Source organism: Fulvia fulva, chromosome 5, assembly GCF_020509005.1.
Source record: "Fulvia fulva chromosome 5, complete sequence".
Taxonomy (NCBI): Eukaryota; Fungi; Ascomycota; class Dothideomycetes; order Mycosphaerellales; family Mycosphaerellaceae; genus Fulvia; species Fulvia fulva.
This window is the reverse complement of record NC_063016.1, coordinates 2391680-2413603: the sequence shown is the minus strand read 5'-3', so window position 1 is coordinate 2413603 and position 21924 is coordinate 2391680. Positions and strand designations below refer to the sequence as shown.

Genomic DNA, 21924 nt, shown 5'->3' with positions numbered 1-21924 from the left:
TTACCGGGACGTTCCTGGTTCCGTTTGGCGGATTTGAAGTAAAGGGAGTCTTGGATTGGATTGAAGCACGTTGCGATGATGGCTCCGACGCTGATGGCAAGCTGGACGAGCGCTACTTGGAAGACGCCAAACCCGTAAATGTCACCGAAGACGATGGTGGCTCTGCGAAAGGTTCCGGCGATCTGGCAGTGCGGAGGGCAATGCGGCGGCCCATGTGGACCTCTGTAGGCAATCTGATGGAATTGAAGCAATGTCGGCGACTATCGACATGTAGCTGGTGTGAGCGGAGCACGATGATGTTGATATCTTGGCGTGTATATGTGAAAAGTGAAGTTGATATTCATTGTTTCGCATGGAGTCCCCCACGCGACCATGTGCCCCACTTCCTCGCGACGTCAGCCACGCGAGCACATGCATGTCAAAGAAACGACGTCTTGATGCTGCAAACTCCATACAACATTCCTCAAGGACGCAGAGACGATGGCTGATCAACAAAACGGAACTTCGGGGCACCCACCACCTCTCCAGAATGGCACCAACGCCAGTACGAACGGCACGCACGCCACGGCGAGATCAGCGTCAGGGCGGGATGGCAAGCTGCGGGTGAACAAGCAAGACAAGCAAGCAACTCTGGCCAATCCTGAAGCTCTCGAAGACTCCGACTATTCAGATGAAGATGCTCCCCCACCCGATCAGATCGCCGCCGACGAAGATCTGCTGGAGGGCGTAGACCCGGAAGAGGAGGTGGCTCTTACCATACCAAACGTGTCGCTATTACACACGCTGACAGACTCACCCCAGGACATCGAACTTCTACACTCCAAAATCACATCGATACCCGCCCTCCGCCTCGAACGCTACAAGAACATCAAGCGACTATGTCTTCGCCAGAACCAAATCCAGCGCATCGAACTACCCGAATCGAGTCGGCCACAACTCGAAGAGCTGGAACTGTATGACAACCTCATCAAGCACATCGACGGCGTGGAAGACTGCACGGCACTCACACAACTCGACCTGAGCTACAACAAGATCAAGCACATCAAGCACCTCGCCAAGCTCACAAAACTCGACCACCTCTACTTCGTACAGAATCGCATATCCAAAATCGAAGGCCTCGAAGAGTTGACGCAGCTGACATATCTGGAGCTTGGCGCGAACCGCATCAAAGAAATTGACGGGATCGAGACATTGACGAAGCTGGAGTCATTATGGCTAGGACAAAACAAAATCACTGAGCTCAAGGGCCTCAGCACATTGAGCAACCTTCGCAGTCTCAGCATACAAGCCAACCGCCTCACATCACTGAACGGCATCGAATCGATACCGCAAATCACCGAACTCTACGTCAGCGACAACAAGATCACATCCCTGGAGCCCTTACGACATAACACGAAGCTGGAAATGCTCGACTTCCAATCAAATCCCATCTCATCCCTCGCCGGTTTGGAGGACTTGAAGGAGCTTGAGAACGTGTGGGCATCGAATTGCCAGGTTGACAGCTTCCAGGAGATAGAAAGAGCACTGAAGGACAAGGAGAAGTTGGACGAGGTTTACTTCGAGGGTAATCCGGTGCAGAGGCAGAATCCCGTGCTGTATAGGAACAAGGTCCGGCTGGCTTTGCCGCAGGTTACGAAGATTGATGCAGGTGAGTGGCAGGTTCGAAGCACTCTGGGGAGATATGTGCTAATGATGTGCAGCGTATGTGAAACAGACATAGCGAGGGGCTACTTCGAGGCTAGACCCCAGTTTCCCTGCGACATGCTGACTTCACAATGAGCCGGGCCCAGGTGCATAATCATAGGCGATCCGTCTAGCCTGAAGGCCACTCCTGTCGAGACCTACTGTGCCTGAAGTCCAATTACCATGGGATTGACTATACATACGTGTAACACCTACCCGCGACTTGCGCGGCATGACATGACGATAGCTTGTCCGCCTTGCGTACGACGTGAATGTCTGTACGCACGCTGTTGGCTCAGCTATGGACGGGTCCAAGCGACTGCGGGTGGTGATGCAACGGCAAATGGCTTATATCGAACCCCTCGGCTGGGGCTGAAAGGTGGGAGATCGATTTCAAGGCTCGTGAGGAACTATGAGAGACTAGCATGTCATGGAAGCGTGGTGCAGCAAGATCCAGATGGCAGTCACTGAAGCAAGATTCATCATGAACGAAGCCATGGTTGTAAACGCGGTGCGGTACTCAGACACATGTGGCAAGCAAAGGTATTGGTCACACCACATGCCGTGTCAAGTAGGGTGGAAAGGAAACCAGAAGTGTGTGTTCGGGCATGTATAACGACCATCTGCAGCTACCACTATAGCGCTTTCAATCCATCTCTTTTCAATTCGTTACCAACCTAACTCACCACCGCAATCGAACCCGACCTCTCCGCCTCCTTCTGCGACTGAATAATCGGCGGCGGCTCCACCACATTCTTGTTAAACAACAGGTGTCGCTTAATGAAGTAAGGCAGCCAGACGTTCAACTCATACCCAATAAACTTCTTCGTCGGCACGCTGAAGACTTGGTCGATTTCCTCCAGTGTCAACTGCTTCGTCTCTCTCAAAAAGCAGAAGATCATAAACCAGGCAATCAAGTTGAGTGCAGCGTAAAAGCCGAAGGCACCAGTAGGAGTCATGACAGTCCTCATACGCGGGAACGTCAAGGACAAAATTCCGGCGAAAGTGTTGTTGATACACACAGCCCACGCCATTCCCTGCTCACGCTGGATGGTCGGGAATACTTCAGCCGAGTACTGGAACGCCACAGGTCCTTCGCCGAGCGAGTAGCAGATGGTGAAGAGGTAGATGAACAGCACTACGGGGCCGATCTGCGCGCCACGGCTGGCGGTATCAGGGATCAGGAGGGAGAGACCTGCGGCGAGGAGGAAGATGCACATGCCGGGGAAAGTCGCGAGGGTCAAGGTGCGGCGGCCCTTGGTGTCGATGAGGAAGAGGGTGGGGATCGTGAAGACGACCTGGACAGCGCCGTAGCCTAGCGAGGCGTAGAGGGCTTGGGTAGCGGTGTAGCCGGCTTCTTCGAAGATGGTGGAGGAGTAGAAGGAGATGATGTTGATGCCGCACCTAAACAGAAGAGTGTTAGCCATACTCGAACACGACGTGCCAATCTCTCAGCAGCCGCGACTGAGCTGGGGATGCCGCGCGCATGTTCCAGGCAGATGATGCCTTCTGCCCTTCGAATTTACTCACATTTGCTGCGCGATCATGACCGTTGAAGCTCCGTAGTTTGCACGCCTGATGCGTGGGACGGAGAAGCAATCCCATAGACGCTGGAAGTATCCAGATCCGCTTGCGACTTTTAGCTCTTCTTCGTAGATGATCCAGGAGTAGTAGTAATCGCGGGCGGCGATGATGGGGTGGGCGCGGAGCTTGTTCATGGATCGGAAGGCTTGTGGGTGGCGGCCCTTCTTCATGAGCCAACGTGGTGATTCGGGGCAGAAGAAGATGCCGACGCCGAGGATGAAGGAGGGGATGAATGCGGAGCCGAGTTGGAGTCGCCAGGCGATGTCGCCGGTGTCTTTGACGATGACGTTGGCGCAGAAGCCGAGGAAGATGCCTGGGAAATGTCACCGTCAGTGCGGATTCGTCGAGCGTTTTGGGGTATATGACTTACCTATAACGACCCATAACTGCCAGAACATAACCAGCGCACCACGAATCCGGGCCGGTGCCATTTCTGCAGAGTAGATAGGTACTGTGGCGTTCTTTGCGCCAATGCCAATGCCCATGATGAATCGAGCAGCAAAGAGTCCTTGCCATGACTTTGCGAAGCCGGAACCGATGGGGGTTGCTGTCAAGCAGAGTGCGGTGACGAAGATCTCACCGCGACGTCCGAGGTAGTGGTTGAGGGGGTCGACGATGAAGGCACCGATCAGACCTGCTGTGAGGAAGATGATGGCGTTGATTAAGCCGACAATCCACTCATCGCGACCTGTGCCGTCGATGCCGAATTCCTGGGATCGCGTTAGCAGACGTTTCTTCCTCGCATGACCACGAATTGATGTGTTGAGGGGCAAGTTGGAAATGCGTTGATGCCAGGAGGATCTCGCTCCAGCATGTAACCCACATCCCACGCTTCACAACCTCACCACTCATGAATTTGCTTACAGTTGGAAACGAAAGATTGGCTCCATTCGAACCAGTCTGATCCCATCCTTGTGTAGCAGCTCCAATGGCACAGAGCGAGATGGAATACCACAGCATAGTAGGTCCATGCCACTTGTGATCACGCTCATATGCCAACGCCGACTTCTCTCCCCCGTCGAGCGCCGCCATTCCATCGAAGCCGTCTGGGTGGCGTGCAACCAGCGCTGCCTTGGCGAAGAGTTGGGCATGTTCTGGCATACCGTGCGATTCGGCGAATACACGAGCATCGTCGGCGGCTTTCTCCGCTGACACGCGCTATACGTGGGTAAGCACTGGCTGCCAACCCTCGGCGTCTTCTTCTCATGTCTTGGAGCTCACCTTGAGAGGGTTCTCGACTATATTGAGTGCGACTGATCCGCGGCGACCAGCTTGTTCCGACAAGTCATTGTATTCCGGTGGACTCGCATTCTTCTCATGGTGGGAGGTGTAGTCCTCGCTCTTTCCAATCTTCTCAGCCATGGTGGCGGTGTTGGTGGGTGGAGGTCCAACGGTGGAGCCAAGGTGTTGCAAGACGCGACAAGCTTCAAGAGAGGGGAAGCGAAGACGTTCTTTCGAGGTGGCACTGGAGCTTATATCTTCTCCCGGCCAAGCCCAAGTCGGACCTTCTCGTGCCGCACGTTGCCCTGTCCTCAGATGCGGAGATGGGTCATACACCATGCTTCGTGTTGCCTCGACCTCGCAGCTGAACGTCGCATTGGTTACATCGGCGGCTGAAGGCGCTTCGCAGGCAATCGGGTCGCGTTAAGCTCCACTCATATCTCTTTAGCGTGCCGCAAGGGGGCTAGGTCGGCCTCGATCGGGTTACTGGGCTTGGTTTTTGCCTCGAGGCCCTGCGTGGCCCAGCATGGCCCGCAGGCATTCCCCGTGGCACACCATGTGCAGGAAGAATCAAGATCCGTGATCGTCGCACAGCTGAAACTTCTTTACCGACCTTGCTTGCTTGCGAGCCCATCGTCCAGCAGGTCGAGGGTCGTGAGGTTGAATAACATATCCAACAGAGCCCATCGACTGTTGCAATCCATGTTCAAGCGACGCCGAGGCCAGAATGAGCCTTGTTTGAGCTTCGCCTACGGTGGTGACCGCCTGAACGTCGGCTCCAGACTGTCAATTCTTGCCCCATGGCACAGCTCCACATCGAAAGGGTTGCTCGACGTGAACGGCCACAGGGTGCGAGACCAACAACAAATGCCGCCGGTGCAGATTGCTCGCTGATGGTGTGCAAATGCATACAGAAAGAGTTCGGCGCGGTACCGAAGCGACTGGCCAAGCTCGTCTATGTCCCTTGCACGCCTTGTCTTTCATCAGTGTGATCCGCGGAGTATGGCCGCTCCTGTCGACGTTGAACGGACTGCCACATGAGCCGCGTAGCAGAAGGCCCCACTGCTGAGGTGAGAGAATGTCACTAGTGCCATGTGGTCTTCACGCCTTGGAAATGAAGCCATGTGGCTATAGGTTTGGCGTGGATATTCTCGAAACCTCGGGACCGATGTAGTGAAGCAAGTGGAGGGAACGAAGGTTTACGAAGGTTGGTGGTGGGTATGATGATGAGCAAGGAGTGATGCTAATTGAATACCGGACTTCTGCTTCAACACACCGTTGCATCGTGACACGCAACGCCGACGGAGCTCACCTTACACATGGTCTTGTTCAACATGTCACGAGCCAACGCCGACAGATGTTCCCTCACACATGGCTTTCTTCAAGGTGGAGACCACATTGACGGTGGAAAAGTCGGCAAGGGGTGGACGTCAAAGCAACGCACAGAGTCAGTACGAAGCCACAAGAATCTTTCGAGGCGATGAGGATCGGACATACCTTGTGCACGCCTCTGCCAGTGCCCCAGCCCTTGATGGTAATCTCAGTCAACATATCGCGATTATACTGACCAATCTGCGCCACAAAGGTCTGCAGAGCGGTCATGTCTTCGACAATGAGTTCCAGCTTATACAGATAGGAGCCGACTTCCTCACGGATTTGCTTGCAAGGTAGGAAACGGCCCATTCGGCACAGTTGTTCACCAGGGAAACGATCGTCTCGCCACAAGCAAGACCACGATGTGCAAGTCCCGATGCAAACAGCCCAGCTTGTTCGGCCAGAGTACCGTATGTCCATCTCAGGTATTTCGATGATACCGAAGGAGCCGAGTACACATGGGATGGTTGGTGTAGAGCAGCTAGTGCAACGTTGTCGCGGTAGTTGGCCACGGACCTGGCGAACAGACATCGCAAGGGCTCGATGGGACCAGATATTGGTGGGCCGAAGTCTTCTGATAACGGAGCTTGTTGGTTCGACATTGTCGTGGACAGGTCGTGCTGGCTGAGTCTGCAAAGGTAGAAAGATCAAGGAAGAGTCACCGAGGGCTCGCGACAAAGTCGATCGCCGCCGAGCGCTTCGACTCGTTGACTTTGGTTCAACACGCTGGCGTGTAGCGAAGTAGCTTTGTCCTATTGATGAAGTCGAGGTTACAGCGTGTCGCTATATAGTTGATCGACGGCCAGACGTAACTTAGGCTGCATTGTAGAAGAAAAGTCGATACCCACGCGAGACATGCCGCCATGTACCGATCGATGAACTCATGGCAACCTAAGAACTATGACTTAGTCCACACACGGGAGTCTTGCAACGACTCAATGCGGCAAGATTAGCGTAGCGCTAGAACTAGCCCACATGGTCGATCGCTACCTCGTCACTCCAATAGTTTGTCGATAGGATCGCATCGTGATCGTGATCGTGCTTAGCATTGCTTAGACTTGACGTCGTTGCGCCCGCATTGCGATGCATATTGCAGAAGCCTGCGCTCTCTTCTCCCAAGTTTGGGCAGCTAAAACCATGTCGACAAGCTCAGCGATACCGGGGCTCCATCGCTGCCCATGCGTCTTACTCGCCTTTCTTGTATTCCTCTCGAATCGTCGGGGAGGGGGCTTCGTCAAAGTCGAGGTCGAGGTCGCCAATGCATCGCAGAAGCACAGGCAGCAGATCCAATTTGGCGTTGACAGAGACAGTACCATCGAGGACAACTTGACAAAATGCAGCGCACTCCTAGGGGAAACTCACCGGACCGCGGTGCCAGAATCTCATCTACCTCATGCCACACTGTGCATTTGTATGTCAGCAGGCATGCCAGTCTCGCAGACCTCATACGTCGCCTCGGTTACGGAATTCGACCAAGCGGTGCAGTTCTCCAGCCCAGATACTCAAGATCCTCAGACGAAGAATGCGGTACTGCAGCACATCTATCAACAGCTTGTCACGTAAGATACACGGGCTCCCATGTCCAGCATCGAGCTCGTGAATCTGCGAGACGACACAACGTCCCACCGACTGTCGTCCGTACCCTTGCCGCGGCCAGAGTTCGATACGTACCTTGCATTGTTTCGGAGCACAGTCCAAATTCACAGCAAGGACAGCGCTATTGAGTCGTGGGACAAGGAATTCACCTACTCTGAGCTCGATGCTGCCTCGACAGCTGTAGCGACTGCACTGCGGAGTCTGGGTGTAGTTCCCGGAGATAACGTGCTTCTGGCATTGAAGTGGTCGAGCTGGGCTCCCATCTGCGTACTTGCTGTGTTCAAAGTCGCGGCGGCGTTCGGCTTCGTGGAGCCGCACACAACGGCTGCACGGGTGGAAGATCGCATGGAATAAGTCAAGAGACGGCTCGTGCTGTGCGATTCCTCGAATTACCATACGCTCTCCGCATGCTCTCTCGGTGCAGTCATTGATGTTGGAAAGTCCCGCATCTTCCTCAAAACATGAACATCAAGAAGCGCGTGCCGAAGACCTGGCCTACGTGCTCTTCACATCTGGTAGCACCGACAAGGCCAAAACGGTGCTCACCTCGCAGCAAGCGCTCGCAGCAGGAGCACTACACCAGGCAAGGGCACTGGGGATGTCTGATCATTCGCGAGTGCTCGGCGATGGACCATTGTACTTCGCGCGTGTGATGCCGAAATTGCTCTGCTCAATTGTGATAGGCGCCTGCCTGTGCACACCGCAGTCTTCCCAAGGTATCGTTGAAGCTGCGAATCAGCTGCGCACAGACTTCCTCATGCTTCCCAGGGCCAGGCCGTACAATTTGGTGAATGAGGATATCGAGGCCTTTCCTTCGTACAAATATGTCGAGGTAAAAGGGCGATGGTATACGTCCTGTATCTGTGTGAGACCGACTTTGCCTCATCGCATGTCACATCGTACTGTCCCATCAGATCCCATCTCGTCCAATATGATCCAAAAACGTGGGAATGGTCACGGAGTTTTAAAGCCATGCCCTGTGATCAGTACATGTAGTGGAATGCAGGTGAAACTGAGAGATTTGATCGGCTTGAGGCACAGCCTAATCGGGAAATCCTGTGAAAAAGCCGTGTTGAGTTACTGTGCTGTACAGCAAAACTCATGTTCACTAGTGTGCCGATGTCGATGAGGATCTTGCGCCAACTCATCGATTAGATCTCCCGTGGAAGCTTAACGTGACGATCATCCTCTGTCTGGTGACTGGTGTTCATTCTCTGATCAACCGTTTGGCTCCCGAGCAGAGAGCCGTTCTCATCTTTCGACCATGTTAATAAGTCCTTGCGACAGTCGCAGCCACGTTGATTTCAAGATGAAATCCCTTTTGCCTGTTAGCCAGAGCGCCTAGGACTTCCGTGGATCTAATAATTCACCTTGACGAACTGTCCCGGATTGATATCAGCTTAGAATGTCAGATTTTGAGAAGGCAGAAGCATCCGATGCACCTGCTTCTGACCATGAAACAAATCTTGTAAGTCTTCAAATCCACAAGCCACCACCACCCCGAAGCTCACCTTCGACATACAGATAACATGGCCTGGGCCCAATGACCCGGCAAACCCCCAAAACTGGCCATTCAAACGCAAATGGATCGTCACAGCTCTCGTCTCCCTCATAACATTCATGACCCCCATCTCATCAACCATGATCGCCCCAGCAGCAACCGAGCTTTCACGAGACCCTCATCTCACCTCCTCCTTCGACCTCCAACTCGTCTTCTCAATCTTCTTCATCGGCTACATCGTTGGTCCGCTCTTCCTGGCGCCCCTCAGTGAGATCTACGGAAGGATGATTGTGTTGCAATTGGCGAACATCTTCTTCTTGGTCTTCAACCTGGCCTGTGATTTCGCGCATACAAGGGGCGAAATGCTGGCTTTTCGATTGCTGTGTGGATTGGGAGCTTGTGCGCCGGCGTCGATTGGTGGAGGGGTGTTGGGGGATCTCTTTCGCAAAGAGGAACGGGGTATGGCGGTCGCTTTGTACACTTCAGGTTTCATTGTTGGTCCGTCATTGGGGCCGGTGTTGGGAGCGTGAGTCTAATTTCTTCCTCTTCCTTTCTTCACAAGGGCTGATTTCTCTTCCATAGCTGGGTCGCCGAGAAATCCACTTGACGCTGGAACTTCTACTCCATAACGATCTTCGGCACATTCGTTCAGATCCTCATCTACTTTAACCTCCCGGAAACCTTCGGACCTCGGATCCTCTACTGGAGGGTCTCCAAACTACGCCGTGAGACGGGAAACAGTCGCCTCAGAACAGAGTGGGAACTCGAAGATCATACCACTGTCAAAGTCTTGAAGCAAGCCTTCGTCAGACCTTTCATACTTCTTTCTACGCAGCCGATCGTCCAGTTCCTGGCGCTATACCTAGCTCTGCTTTACGGCATCTTCTTCCTGGTCCTCTCGACCTTCTTCCGCGTCTTCACAGAAGTTTATGGCCAATCCCTTGGCATTGCAGGTCTGAACTACATGCTCTGATGCTCGGTCAAATCTCTGGAACTCAGCCGGGCGGGTATATTCTCGATCTCACCTACAAGCGCTTCTCCGAGAAAGCCCCCGGAAAGCCAGAACATCGCATTGCGCTGGTGTTTCCCTCGATTGTGCTGGCGTCCGGTGGCATATTCATGTACGGGTGGTCTGTGCAGGCCACGCCACATTGGATCGTGCCAGACATAGGAGGCTTCCTGTTCTCCTTTGGGGTCTCGGTGCTGTATACTGGGATCCAGGCGTATGGTGCATCCGTGCTGTGGTTTTTTGGAGAGAAGCTGAGAGCTCGCAGTCCGTCTGCGGCGAGGAAAGGGGAGATTGAAGGTGATGTCCCCTCACTCTGACATGTCGTAGACACGCATCATCGATGCAATAGCAGCGACCGTGAAGTGAATGTCGATGGAAGGAAGAGAAGCTGTGCACGGTGTTCGGACCGCCACGCTCCAGGACTCCAGGAGAAGACTTCATCCGACACTTGCATCCGTGCACGTTGCCGCCATGTCCGCAACGAATTGCCGACGTGGAGAGGAGAGACTGTTTATAGTCAGCTCACTGCCGATATCGTTGCTGCTCTGCATTGTTTGGGATTCGTGCCAATGATACTGAGCATTGTTTCAATCCACAACACGCAAAATCGAGAAAGCTGACTGAGGCATTCGCTTGCAATTGGTCGCCATGGACTTCGTACGCCCCTTCACGTCCCAGCTCGCGAGCGCCACGCGGATGCAGATCCGTCTGGTTCAAACTCCACGAACCGCGTTACGAGCACAGAAACTCGCTGGCCAGAGGAGATCGTTCAGGACCAGCGCAGTCTCATGGCGCGAGGCATCTGGACGTCCTCCAGCTAAAGTGCGCGGAAAGTCGAAGGTCTACGCTTCGGCCGATGAGGCGGTCGCGGATATCAAGTCTGGATCGACACTTCTTTCAGCGGGCTTCGGTCTGTGTGGCACAGCAGAGACCATCATCGCAGCTCTTGTGCGACGAGGGCCAGACAGCCTGCATTCATTGACTGCGGTATCCAACAATGCCGGGACCGCGATTGGTGGTGGTCTTTCGCCATTGATTGAATCCGGCCAGATCACTCGTGCTATCTGCAGTTTTCTGGGTAACAACAAGAAGCTGGAGAAGAAGTACCTTAACGGTGAAGTCGCAATCGAGCTCACTCCACAAGGAACCATCGCCGAGAAGCTGCGATGTGGAGGAGCGGGTATTCCTGCCTTCTTCACACCAACTGGTGTCAACACTTTCATCCAGACTGGGCAGATCCCTGCGAGGCTGAAGGGCGGCGAAACGATTGAAGATGGCAAAGCCCGCGAAACTCGCATCTTCGACGGCCGTGTCTACAACATGGAGACGGCCATCAAGGGCGACGTGGCTATCCTTCGAGCGCACAAAGTCGACAAGGCCGGCAACGTCCAGTTCCGGTACACGACCAAATCATTCGGACCCCTCATGGCCAAGGCCGCAGCAGTCTCCATTGTAGAAGCCGAACACATTGTAGAAGTCGGCGAGCTCTCACCAGATCAGATCGACCTCCCCGGCATCTTCATCGACCGCATCGTGCAAGCCACCGAGGAGAAAATCATCGAAGTCAAAACCCTCCGCCAAGACACCGACATCGAAGCCGAAGGGCAGAAATCAGACGCTCTACGACGACGGAACCTGATCGCCAAGCGAGCCGCAAAGGAACTCAAGCCCGGCTTCTACGTCAACCTCGGGGTCGGGATGCCTACATTGGCACCTTCATTCCTACCACCAAATTCCAACGTCTGGATCCAATCTGAGAACGGGATTCTGGGTATGGGTCCCTACCCGACTGAAGGCGAGCTTGATGCCGACATCATCAACGCCGGCAAGGAGACCGTCACGCTCGTCAAGGGCGCCAGCGTCTTTGACAGCAGCGAATCGTTTGGCATGATCCGTGGTGGACACGTCGACGTCAGTATGCTTGGTGCTCTGCAAGTTGGCGCAAACGGCGATCTGGCCAACTACATGATCCCCGGCAAGGTTTTCAAGGGGATGGGAGGTGCTATGGATCTTGTGTCGAACCCGGATCAGACGAAGATTGTGGTCTTGACGGACCATGTGGACAAGTATGGTGCGCCGAAGATTGTGCAGCATTGTACTCTGCCTCTGACTGGAGCGAGGTGTGTTAGTACGATTATTACGGATCTGGCTGTCTTTGATGTGGATCGTAAGAAGGGAGGGCTGACTTTGGTCGAGACGGCACCGGGTATTGGTGTGGATGAGATCAAGCAGAAGACTGGTGCGAAGTTCGAGGTGAAGGAGCCTTTAGGTGTAATGGAATAGATTGGGATAGTCAGACCTGTCTCATGATCTCTTCTATATCCTCCACATGTACAAAAACCGACACCATCTATACCTCTTCTTCAAAGCTTCGCCTTCGGCGCACTCTCGAAACCCGGCGCATACGTCGTCCCCCTCCCCTCCCCAAGCCCATACACAATCCTATCCACCTGCTCCAACAACCACAAACTCCCCTCATTCCCCGCCACCCACCTTCCCCCGGGCACCTCCTCCTCCCCTTCCGCACTCCCATCCTCAAACGCCTTTCTGAGCCCAAACACATGACTAACAACCTGCGGCCCCACCCCACTCTGCGCCCTCAAGCACGCCACCGCAATCACAGACGTGAGCACCCTCCCCACATTCGGAATCCCCTCACCCGCAGCACCCGGCGGATCTGAGAAGAGACATCCGTATTCTGACTCGATAATGTGCACCGGTAAGTCAGGATGCGATTGCGCTAGTTTCTTACTCAATTTATGTGAGAAAGGGTGGTAAATACTGTCCCACAACCCATCGCCCCGGGCTAGGACGTCCTCGATGTTGGATTTGGAGAGGTGTCGGCGCGGTTTTCGTTGGGCTAGTTGGGACTGGATTTCTGCAGGAAGACTGGAGTAGAATGCACCGAGGACGTTGATGGTACGGGGCACACCGTTGAAACCGATGCATTTCAGGCCGATTTCGCGCATCAGTTCGGCGGCGTAGAGGGGTTGGTTGGGGTATTTGGAGGAGGTGTGGGTGGGGGATGTGGCGAGGTTGTAGAGGGCTAGCATTGATTCTGGGGAGTTCATGGTCATTGTTGCTGCGGTCTGAGAGGAATGTCAGTGTTTTGTTTTTCTGTGTTGTATGAACATGAACATACCGAAGCAGAAAGCCATACTGGCAATCCGACCTTCTTGGACGCGGCATCAAAGGCGATCCGCTCGTAGATTGAGGCGACGTTCTTGGGTGCTGGGACGGTGTTAGGGCGGGCGTGGGCGGCGTTGATGAATTGCTTCAGTGGTTCTGATAGCTTCGACATGGTGATGGAAGGCCAATCGCACTAAGGTCGAGCAGGTGAATGGTTCATGAAGCCAACATTGAATGCTTCGCGATGGAAGTGATGCCAACGTCAGATGGAGCCCGCGTCTCGTCTCGGGCGGAGTACATGTCGGCTCGGTGTCGGCTCGTCGTTCTGGCCAAACGATAGTGCTCCTACGATAATAATGATATTTATGTCCGCAGCACCCGCTTATCCGATGGCAAGGCATTCATTGTTGATCTAGAGAGCATGGGTGTGCATAATCGTCGCTTCCTATCGTTCAGTCCTGGTGCCCAGCGTCGTACATTGGGTTGTGCAATAGTTCTAGCTCCCTCGATCTACATCAACGCGCGTGATGGATGAAAAAGATCGTTAGCGGTCACTGCAGCCACAAGGCGCATCGATGCTAGAATAAAACAAGGACGCGTCTGATGCCCAGGAGGAAGGAGCCGAGCTAAGGCGCTCACCAACGCCGAACATTTGACTCCGAGGTTCGGGAGTCACGGTGTAGTTCTACCGTGTACCGCACCGCGAGCCAGCACTCGCCCGCGGCTTTGTTTCTGCCTGCTCATTCCAATATCAAGCGACTACACTACTACGAGCAGCACCAGCACTGCATCCTTGACCACGACACAGCCTCGTCACCCCTGGGTTGTCAGCTTATGACGGCGGTATTCACTGCATTGTAGATGCCCTTCAGCCTGGCCTGGTGGTTTTGGTTGCGATCTGACCAGGTCTTCCTTCCGGAGCACATCAATCTCTGAGGCGTCTGCCAACAATCATCCAGACCAACATGGCGGCGCCTCCAGCTCCACCAGCTGCTGATGCGTCATCGGCACTATCAGTCACCCCATCATACAGACGCAACGGGAAACTGTTCAGCTGTGAGCCAGTACGCAATCATGGGGCTGACTAATGTATATGCAGCAGAAAACCATACTGACGTCCTTATCTAGTGTCGGCGCGGTAAGCTGCGCTGCGATCATGCTTCTCCTGTCTGCGGTCGTTGTGCTCGAAGGAACAAGGCTGCTGATTGCATCTACCACCCTGCACCATTGACAAAACCTCGACCTAACCCAGCTGTCGGACCGCAACGCACATCATCGTCTGATTCGTTTCGGCAACCTCATCTGAGCCCATATCCCACCGTAATTGACAGGCCGCTTAACGGGATTGTAAGTCCGCCATCGAGCAGCAGTACCCCTGCGTTGGACCACCACACTTCACGCGTAGCGGATAGCTCGTCGCTGAAACGACACTCCGTAGCGCAATCACCACTTTCAAACCCAATCGCAGCAGGATCGCCACTGAGCCGTGTACCAACATGCTCTTCCAGCAACGATGACAGGCGAAGAACGGCCTGTGGTGGATACGCAAGTCCGGAGACAGCCATGTCGTATCGAGACAGGAGGACAGGCTTCCTCGGCCCAACAAGCTATTCTGCGGTGTACACGGAGAATCCAACTATACTCGAGACACCGGGCATTGAGGACGCTCCGGACGACTTTCGAGCAATTCCCTCCGACAAGATTCAACAAGGCGCGGAAGTTCTCTCGACGCTCAGAGACATCCCAGTGTACAGAAGGTTTACCCAGCGCTTCTTTGACCTTTCTGATGGCATCTGTGTGATTCAACCTATATTTCAGATCTGGATCGATGAAGTGTGGAATGAGTTTGGTCATGTCCTCGAAGAAAGCGACCCCACGCAACTCCGAAATTTATCAGAGTTGGTGTGGCATAACACGCGAAGGCCTCTTAAGGTTCACGGGAAGATGACCGCGCGAGAATGGGCAAAGGCCGCATCTGGACGAAACCTCAAATGGGAGGTCGTTGGTGTGATTTTGTCGTTGGTCGGGCTCACAGCGATCAATCTCAGCAACTGGGATACAATCTTCGACTCTATCCGGGAACGTTTCGTCGATCGAGCTACCTTTGCAGAACGCATGCGCCGGGCATCGGAATTCTGCTTGTGCTTCTGCTACGAGAGTGAAGTTCTCAACGATATCTATGTGTGCTTCATGTTTGAGGATCTGATCCTGGTCGAATGCTTGAAAGGCGATGCACATTACGCTGCTTGGCAAAGGACCGGAGAAGTCTGCGACGCAATTGTGGCTCTGGGGTTACATCAAGGCAACCGCGTGGACGCAGAGACGCCGTTCTTCTTGGCTGAGCTACGTAAAAAGCTGTTCATATCAGCATACGGCCACGACAAGGTTGTTGCAACCTTTCTAGGACGTCCACCGAGACTTTCACAACGGTACTGTCATATGGAGTACCCCTTGGATCTGTCTGACGACGAGCTGTTCTTACAAGGCGATGAACTTGATGCAGTTTTGTCGGCCCTTGACGAGGGTGGTTGGAATACAAGCGGTAACCTCAACCGTGCAACGTGGCTGAGAGTCTGGTTCTGGCACTGTCAACTCCGCGAGGACATCTTAGAAATCGCTCTTGGATCCAATGAGGAGGGACTGGCGCTACAGGCCGACCAAGTGCGAAGAAAGATGGATCGCATGAACGCGTCTATGCCTGACTTCATGCGAATCCCGCCCGAGGAGATGTTGAAAGGCTCCGAGACGTTCAACCAGCAGCTGAACCCGTACGCAAAGGCCGACAAAACGATGCGTCAGGTCAATGCAGTTTTCATGCTATGTATTCATACGGGAATGGTGCACACGGAGTTCTTGCTGCAGAGGGCGCTCATATGCCGACTCCGAGCAGACACAAAACAATGATACCCGTTTCAGTACGAATGCTAAAGCTCGTGCTACTAGCACAGTCGAAACGCGACTACTTCCGGGACTTCCAGGGTGACCTGATCTACTTGCTCGCACTTCACGGTTTGCCAGCTGCAGGTGTTCTGGCTGTTGAGATGCTCAAGCAAGAGCAAACAAAACAATACACGCCGGATATCCTCAACAGGTCAGAGACCGTTCAAGATCTCAGCGTCTTTATCTCTGCCCTCGCAGCCGTCGGTCCTGGAGAAGGAAATTTCTCAATCTGTGACCAAGGGCGCCGTGCGTTGAAGAAAGTGCTCGACCAGATTCTTTCGCCGAATCCGCCTCCTGCAGTGTCAGCATCTGGCGAACCACCGGTCTTCGACGACTCCCCGCTGTATTTCCCGATTGGTAATGACGCAGGGTTCCTCCAATGGCTCGATACTGTTGAGTGGGATAAGAATAGCTGGATCGATTCGAGTGCGACGAATGATGAGCCTCAAGATGTCCAGACGAGTATCATGTCGATGAAGTGATGGCGAAAGGAACGTTTACACAGATGTCGCCCATCTGTGGCTGCAGAGCAACAGATGCTGTCAGCGCCTTCTCAGACGCTGTATGCAGAAGAAAGTGAGCACCAGGGCCGGGTGACAAAGTCGACAGCCGCCGAGCGTTTCGACTCTTTACTGAAGCATAATCCTTGGCTTCAACACGCTGGCGTGTGGCTTAATAGTGGAGGGTACGGCGCGTCGCTATGCGTTTAGTTCACGGACGTGCGTCTGTCTGGCAGATTCCTAGAAGGGAAGAATCAACACCCAGCGCGGCAACACACCATGTCACCAGCCCTTGCACGGAAATTGCTTTCGTGGCTGGACATCTGATACCGTCAATGCTCCAGGTCGTCATGCAAGGACCCACAAGAGGTACATTCATTGGACGCTGAAAATTCTCCGGATCGAGCTGAATTGTAGCGCCAAGCCACCCTCGCTGCTGTAATGGCCGCCATGAAGCAGTGCTGCAGCTGTCAGACCTATGCACGAGCGGCGACATCTGTTGTGCGACCAACAAAGCGTGCAAAGACATCTCAATCTGCACAGCCTTCCAACAAGTTGACGGAACCCCAGGTCTTCAGCGATCCACAATGATCGGCTTGCCAATAAGGTCGGGCGGCCCGTCTGCCGAAGCCATGCTTGCGGTGTTAGTCCCTCGTGCTCCACGCTGCTTTGTCTTCATTAGGACTGCACAGCTCAAGTCAGCGAGGGGCATGCAGCCACCAAGGCATGCATCACTCCATACATTTGCGAAGCTATGCTCACAGACTTCGTATATCGATGGTAGCTTTGTCCCATGCATAATCCATCAAGCTACATGTAGCAACAGTGTTGCTATACAGGAAAGGTTTGCGTAGCGGAGCCTGCATTGGATCTCTGTCTGCATGACGTGGCCATCTTGGTGATGAGATGTACATCGTGCTGAGCATGCCGAATATACCTCATTGCAAGCCTATCCGCCCTTCTTGAGTGCGAGACTGCGACGAGCATCGCTTCCTGAGGTGCAGTGGCTATTCCAAAAGGCTCCTCGCTCTGCGCTGAAGCTATGCTGATTCCCTGTTTGGGAAAGATTACTGCAGAGCGTCGTGTATACCACTTAAGCTTTAACATCCCTCCTAGCTGATCTACAGAAGGTACCAACAAGTCGGCAAGGCCGGCTGCTGCTGCGAGCACTATCTCAGAACTGGTTGCTATTCGTACCTATGGATGGCAGCTCTGTCGTCGACCAGGGGGGACAACGATGCCAAACGGATGGTCTTCCCGTGGATGGACTACCCATGTCTTACACCACAAGTGGTACGGCAGCTCCGGGATCGTACAGCCATGCAGATAGTGGAGTATGAGCAAGCCATGCCGATCATGCCGCGCCATTAGCGTCTCTCATATGGCGTCTAGTGGTAGCGAGTGGACACCATGCGAACTGCAATCTCTCTGGTGCAAGACTGTCGGGGCTACTCTGAAGCTAGTGGTGACATCGACAGCTGCCAGGATGCAGCTGCTGCTAGAGCAAAGTAGTTGTGCATGCTTCGCACTGTCTCCAGAGTGATCAAGCCAGACATTGATGATAATCTTCGTACCCATTTCCCCTCGGAGCGGCCAGTAGCACCTCGAAATGGCTGGCAGGCTTGAGCTGTTTCGAATTGACCAACGCAGGGACCGACCTCTTGACATGCAAGTGGCGTGCCATCATCCACTTTCACAGGTGGGTTGACAGATGTAAGTGTGCCGAGCTCGCATTGAGCTGAGGTAGACAGAGCTATAAAACTGCTGTGAGCTGCTTGAGCAAATCGTTTCTACACATACGACCTGACCTTCCAGCAGAGAATCACATCACATGTCTGAAGCGACTGTCATCAACAATAGTACTTCTGGCAACATGGACCCCGGAAACGTTCACTCTCACATTCAATCGGATTTCGCATCCACGGAGTTTACCCCAGAGAAGCTCGCCATGATGCGCTTCAACTCAAGCCTCCTGGACTGCGACGATGTCTTCTCTGACCCAGGCCATAGTGGAGCTGGCAAGTCAGTAGGCTTCCGCGGGAGCCACAGCACAGCCAGGGCTGAGGGACGGAGCTCACTTGCTCGTTCAAGCCGACAGGTCACGAGCTCTGCCAGACGCACAAGCTCCTTCATGTAAGTAAATGTCTTGCCAATCAGGGTATGGAGGTTGTGAGGCTGATAATTTTGTTCAGGCACGCTCACAAGAACAAGATGTCGGCAGAGCTGACGACTCAAGCTGAAAGCAAGTTCTTCAGCTTGATTGAGCTCATGACCAGTGCCTCTCGCGAGGCGTCTTCTTTGAAGGAGTATTGGTCCCGGCTGATGTCAGACCGCGAGTCTTTCGACCGTGAGCGTGAAGAGTTGATCACGCGCATCGAAGAGATCTCTGAGACTCTGGAGGAGAGGGAGAGCCAGCAGCATAACCACGGCCGCGAGCTTGGTGAACGCAGAAAGGAAGTCGAGAAGCTTCTTATCGAACTCTCTGCAGCCCTGAACGGCATCAACGAGCAGAAGAAGAAGGTCCATGACCGCGATCACGACCTGGAGCGCAGCCGCAAGGAGTTGTCTGAAGTCCACATCTCCAGCTCTCGCCTTCAGATCGATCATGATAAGATCAAGTCTGACTTGGAAGGAGCTCTGACGCGTCTGAGGAACTTTGAGAGCGAGCGCGACCACGCTAAGGAGGATGCCGAGAAGTACCGTAATGAGCTACGCAACTTGACTCGTGAGCATACAGAGTTTAAGTCTAGGCACACTGATCTCAACACTCGATTCGAGTCTTCTCGCAAGGAAGTGACTACACTCATCGACCGCATCAAGGGATACGAAAGGGAGCGTGACACTTACCTCGTCGAGAAGGATCGTCTGCAAGAGGAGCTGAGGAAGATCACGACTCGCCATGATGAGACACACCGCGAGTTGACAGATGTCACTGACCGTTACGAGAGACTCCAGCGTGAGCTCAAGCAGGTCAAAGAGTCCATCCACTTCATCGAATCCGAGCGTGATGACCACGTCTCCACCATCGACCGCCTCAGAATCGAAGTCAGGACCAAGACCACCAACATCGAGGATGTTGAAAGCCGCTTGGCTGATATTGTGTTGAAGCACGAGCAGTCCAAGCGGGAGTTGACTGGCAAAGAGGACAGACTCAGAGATCTGCAATCCGAGATTGAAGAGGTTCGCCGCCACCTCGACCACAGTCGCGAGGAAAACCGCACCATCATCATCGAGAGGGACGCACTCAAGGATGACCTCGACAGTGAGCGCCACAAGGTCACCGAGAGCCACCGCAAGCACCACACCATCCAAGAGACTCTGACCCACACTGGGCATACCCTGTCCGAGGTGCGCTCCGAAGTTGCCAGCTACATCGAGAAGATTCGAACCATCGAGAGCGAGCGTGATGATCACCGCCACAAGCACGACCACCTACAAATTGAGTTCACCCAACTCAAAGAGAAGATCTCGATCCTGCAAGGCGAGAACCGTCAGCTAATCGACGCGCGGGATCGTGCTCGGAAAGAGACCGAAGAATATGCCCTTCGCTATGAGGAAGTAAGTCCTGCCCATCACCAGTCTACTGACACATCTTCATGCCATACCCGAGCACTGCTGACAGTCCGACAGGTCACCGAGACGATCGAGAACAAGGACGTCGGCGTAGGCGAGCTCGAATTCGAGATCGAAAGTCTGCGTGCTTTGCTACGTGAGGCGCGCGAGCAGAAGGAGAGAGCCATATCCGCACGCTCCACTGCCGATCGTGAGCGAGATGAGTTCATGACCAAGTATGAAGAGAAGTGCAGAGAGCTGGAGCGTTGGGAGGAGAGCAAGTCAAGCTACCTTCACTCCCATGGACATTCCCACAGTCAATCTGGCGGCGGGTCGCGATCTACTACGTCGAGGATGGTTTCCAGTTCGTCGAGGAATGGGTTCTCGTCGTCGTCGCACAAGCATGAAAATGCGAACATTGAGTGACTGAGAAACAAAACGATGGGGTTGAGGCGACGGTTGAGTGTGGTGTCCTGTATGTGAGGAACAAAAGTAATGAGTGTAATGTATCTTGGTAGTCATAACGGTGGCGTTGATATGGATCATGTTGTTGACCAGTACTGACACATCAACCTCGTCAGCGCTATGCAACACTCCCCTCAGTCCCGCCGACGAGCTCCCTTGTGGTCCAGATATTCAGGCCCGTCTTAGACCCATCCGGTACAGGCAGCCCGGCATGCAGCATCCTCTCATCTCCCATGCCATCCGCATGCAAATTGACCCAAAACAACGCACTACCAGCGATAGGATTCACCGTTAACCCGTCCTTCTCACTACAATCCACGATCCTACACCAGCGTGAGTCTTCGTAGTCCCAGTGGTATATGAGATTGGGGAAGTACGTCCCGCACGACGTACAGTTAGCCTCCAATGTAGCGAAGAAGGTCGTCTCTCGGTTGCCTCGATCGACATCGTCTTGGAGCCAGTCGTAGTGTGGTCCGAAGTGTTGAGAGCGGAGGTAGCGGGTTACTTGGAGATGCTCGATCATGTCGACATTGGCGTACCCTTGGTATTCAGCCGTATATGCGACTTACGCAAGGGACAAGAGGTGTTGGATCTCTGTAGGGGTGATGAAGTTTTCGATGTGTTGGATCAAAGGGTCAAAAGATAGTGTTCGCACGGTATAGCGAGGCTCTTCACAGACACTGCTAGGGGTGATGGATGCGCCTTCTTGCACCAGATAGGTATACAATGATGTCCACACAGCAATCAGACCGACAACAAGCAATGCGCACAAGTCTGAGAGAGATGGCGCCGCTCGTGAAATCTGGGTTACGATGGCCATGATGAGATGCAGCAGCAGAGGTGGAAAGACCTTGAGTGCTACAAATATCGCTCAAGTCGATCATCGGCTAAAAATGTGCTGCGAGGCGGCAGAGCCAAGCCTCGTAGAGTCCGACGAAGGCTCTTTATTTGATCTATCTACTACCGTATCGACTGCGCGGGCGCAATCTGTTTCTTAATCTAGTATAGTACAGATCCGCCTCTTTGTTTCCGGGGGAGACCCCTTGGACCCCCTGTCGCGATCCGAGCGTGCACATGGGCAACATCCCATCATCAAAACTTGAGGCCACGTACGCTAAGAATCAGGTGACTGATTAGTCACCTGCAGCCTCTTCAAGAGCAACACTTGTCCATTCTAGATAGACACATGCAATACACAACCTGCTTTTGAAACACCCTATATGAGCCCGTACAATAACTTCCCACACTTCTAACGTGATAGTTATGAGCCCGATTAGCGCTCACTAACATTCGCTGCGACAAGGAAGCCCCAAAGCAGAGTTTGCATCGTCACAGCACTACTGCTACAACCAGTGCAGTAGTATCCCCTA

The 21924-nt window shown here is 53.7% G+C and overlaps 10 protein-coding genes across 10 annotated transcripts; 7 read left to right on the top strand and 3 right to left on the bottom strand.

The window, feature by feature from the left end:
- Positions 1–480: 480 nt before the first annotated feature.
- Positions 481–1720, top strand: CLAFUR5_05922 (Phosphatase 1 regulatory subunit SDS22; the record flags this gene model as incomplete). Its single annotated transcript, XM_047905070.1, has 3 exons — positions 481–744; positions 802–1648; positions 1701–1720. The coding sequence occupies 3 exons, from the start codon at positions 481–483 to the stop codon at positions 1718–1720; spliced, it is 1131 nt and encodes a 376-aa protein (XP_047762721.1).
- Positions 1721–2360: 640 nt separating this feature from the next.
- On the bottom strand, positions 2361–4827 carry CLAFUR5_05921 (Polyol transporter 5; the record flags this gene model as incomplete). The annotated part of the gene is made up of 5 exons (XM_047905069.1): positions 2361–3087; positions 3214–3580; positions 3638–3977; positions 4132–4425; positions 4489–4827. 5 exons carry the CDS (start codon positions 4825–4827, stop codon positions 2361–2363), a joined length of 2067 nt encoding a protein of 688 aa, XP_047762549.1.
- A 1032-nt stretch (positions 4828–5859) lies between these two features.
- CLAFUR5_05920 (uncharacterized protein) lies at positions 5860–6159 on the top strand (the record flags this gene model as incomplete). Its single annotated transcript, XM_047905068.1, has 1 exon — positions 5860–6159. One exon carries the CDS (start codon positions 5860–5862, stop codon positions 6157–6159), a length of 300 nt encoding a protein of 99 aa, XP_047761901.1.
- Positions 6160–7287: 1128 nt separating this feature from the next.
- Positions 7288–7812, top strand: CLAFUR5_05919 (Nonribosomal peptide synthetase anaPS; the record flags this gene model as incomplete). The annotated part of the gene is made up of 2 exons (XM_047905067.1): positions 7288–7421; positions 7449–7812. The coding sequence occupies 2 exons, from the start codon at positions 7288–7290 to the stop codon at positions 7810–7812; spliced, it is 498 nt and encodes a 165-aa protein (XP_047762185.1).
- A 1266-nt stretch (positions 7813–9078) lies between these two features.
- Positions 9079–10285, top strand: CLAFUR5_05918 (Efflux pump vrtL; the record flags this gene model as incomplete). The annotated part of the gene is made up of 3 exons (XM_047905066.1): positions 9079–9483; positions 9612–9884; positions 9959–10285. 3 exons carry the CDS (start codon positions 9079–9081, stop codon positions 10283–10285), a joined length of 1005 nt encoding a protein of 334 aa, XP_047762477.1.
- Positions 10286–10616: 331 nt separating this feature from the next.
- On the top strand, positions 10617–12251 carry CLAFUR5_05917 (Succinyl-CoA:3-ketoacid coenzyme A transferase 1, mitochondrial; the record flags this gene model as incomplete). Its single annotated transcript, XM_047905065.1, has 1 exon — positions 10617–12251. One exon carries the CDS (start codon positions 10617–10619, stop codon positions 12249–12251), a length of 1635 nt encoding a protein of 544 aa, XP_047761541.1.
- An 80-nt stretch (positions 12252–12331) lies between these two features.
- On the bottom strand, positions 12332–13269 carry CLAFUR5_05916 (Dol-P-Man:Man(5)GlcNAc(2)-PP-Dol alpha-1,3-mannosyltransferase; the record flags this gene model as incomplete). Its single annotated transcript, XM_047905064.1, has 2 exons — positions 12332–13057; positions 13111–13269. 2 exons carry the CDS (start codon positions 13267–13269, stop codon positions 12332–12334), a joined length of 885 nt encoding a protein of 294 aa, XP_047761542.1.
- Positions 13270–14062: 793 nt separating this feature from the next.
- CLAFUR5_05915 (uncharacterized protein) lies at positions 14063–16001 on the top strand (the record flags this gene model as incomplete). The annotated part of the gene is made up of 2 exons (XM_047905063.1): positions 14063–14161; positions 14226–16001. The coding sequence occupies 2 exons, from the start codon at positions 14063–14065 to the stop codon at positions 15999–16001; spliced, it is 1875 nt and encodes a 624-aa protein (XP_047761543.1).
- A 2367-nt stretch (positions 16002–18368) lies between these two features.
- Positions 18369–20515, top strand: CLAFUR5_05914 (uncharacterized protein; the record flags this gene model as incomplete). The annotated part of the gene is made up of 3 exons (XM_047905062.1): positions 18369–18670; positions 18730–20095; positions 20168–20515. 3 exons carry the CDS (start codon positions 18369–18371, stop codon positions 20513–20515), a joined length of 2016 nt encoding a protein of 671 aa, XP_047761628.1.
- A 157-nt stretch (positions 20516–20672) lies between these two features.
- CLAFUR5_05913 (putative prolyl 4-hydroxylase 4) lies at positions 20673–21077 on the bottom strand (the record flags this gene model as incomplete). Its single annotated transcript, XM_047905061.1, has 1 exon — positions 20673–21077. The coding sequence occupies one exon, from the start codon at positions 21075–21077 to the stop codon at positions 20673–20675; it is 405 nt and encodes a 134-aa protein (XP_047762446.1).
- Positions 21078–21924: the final 847 nt, after the last annotated feature.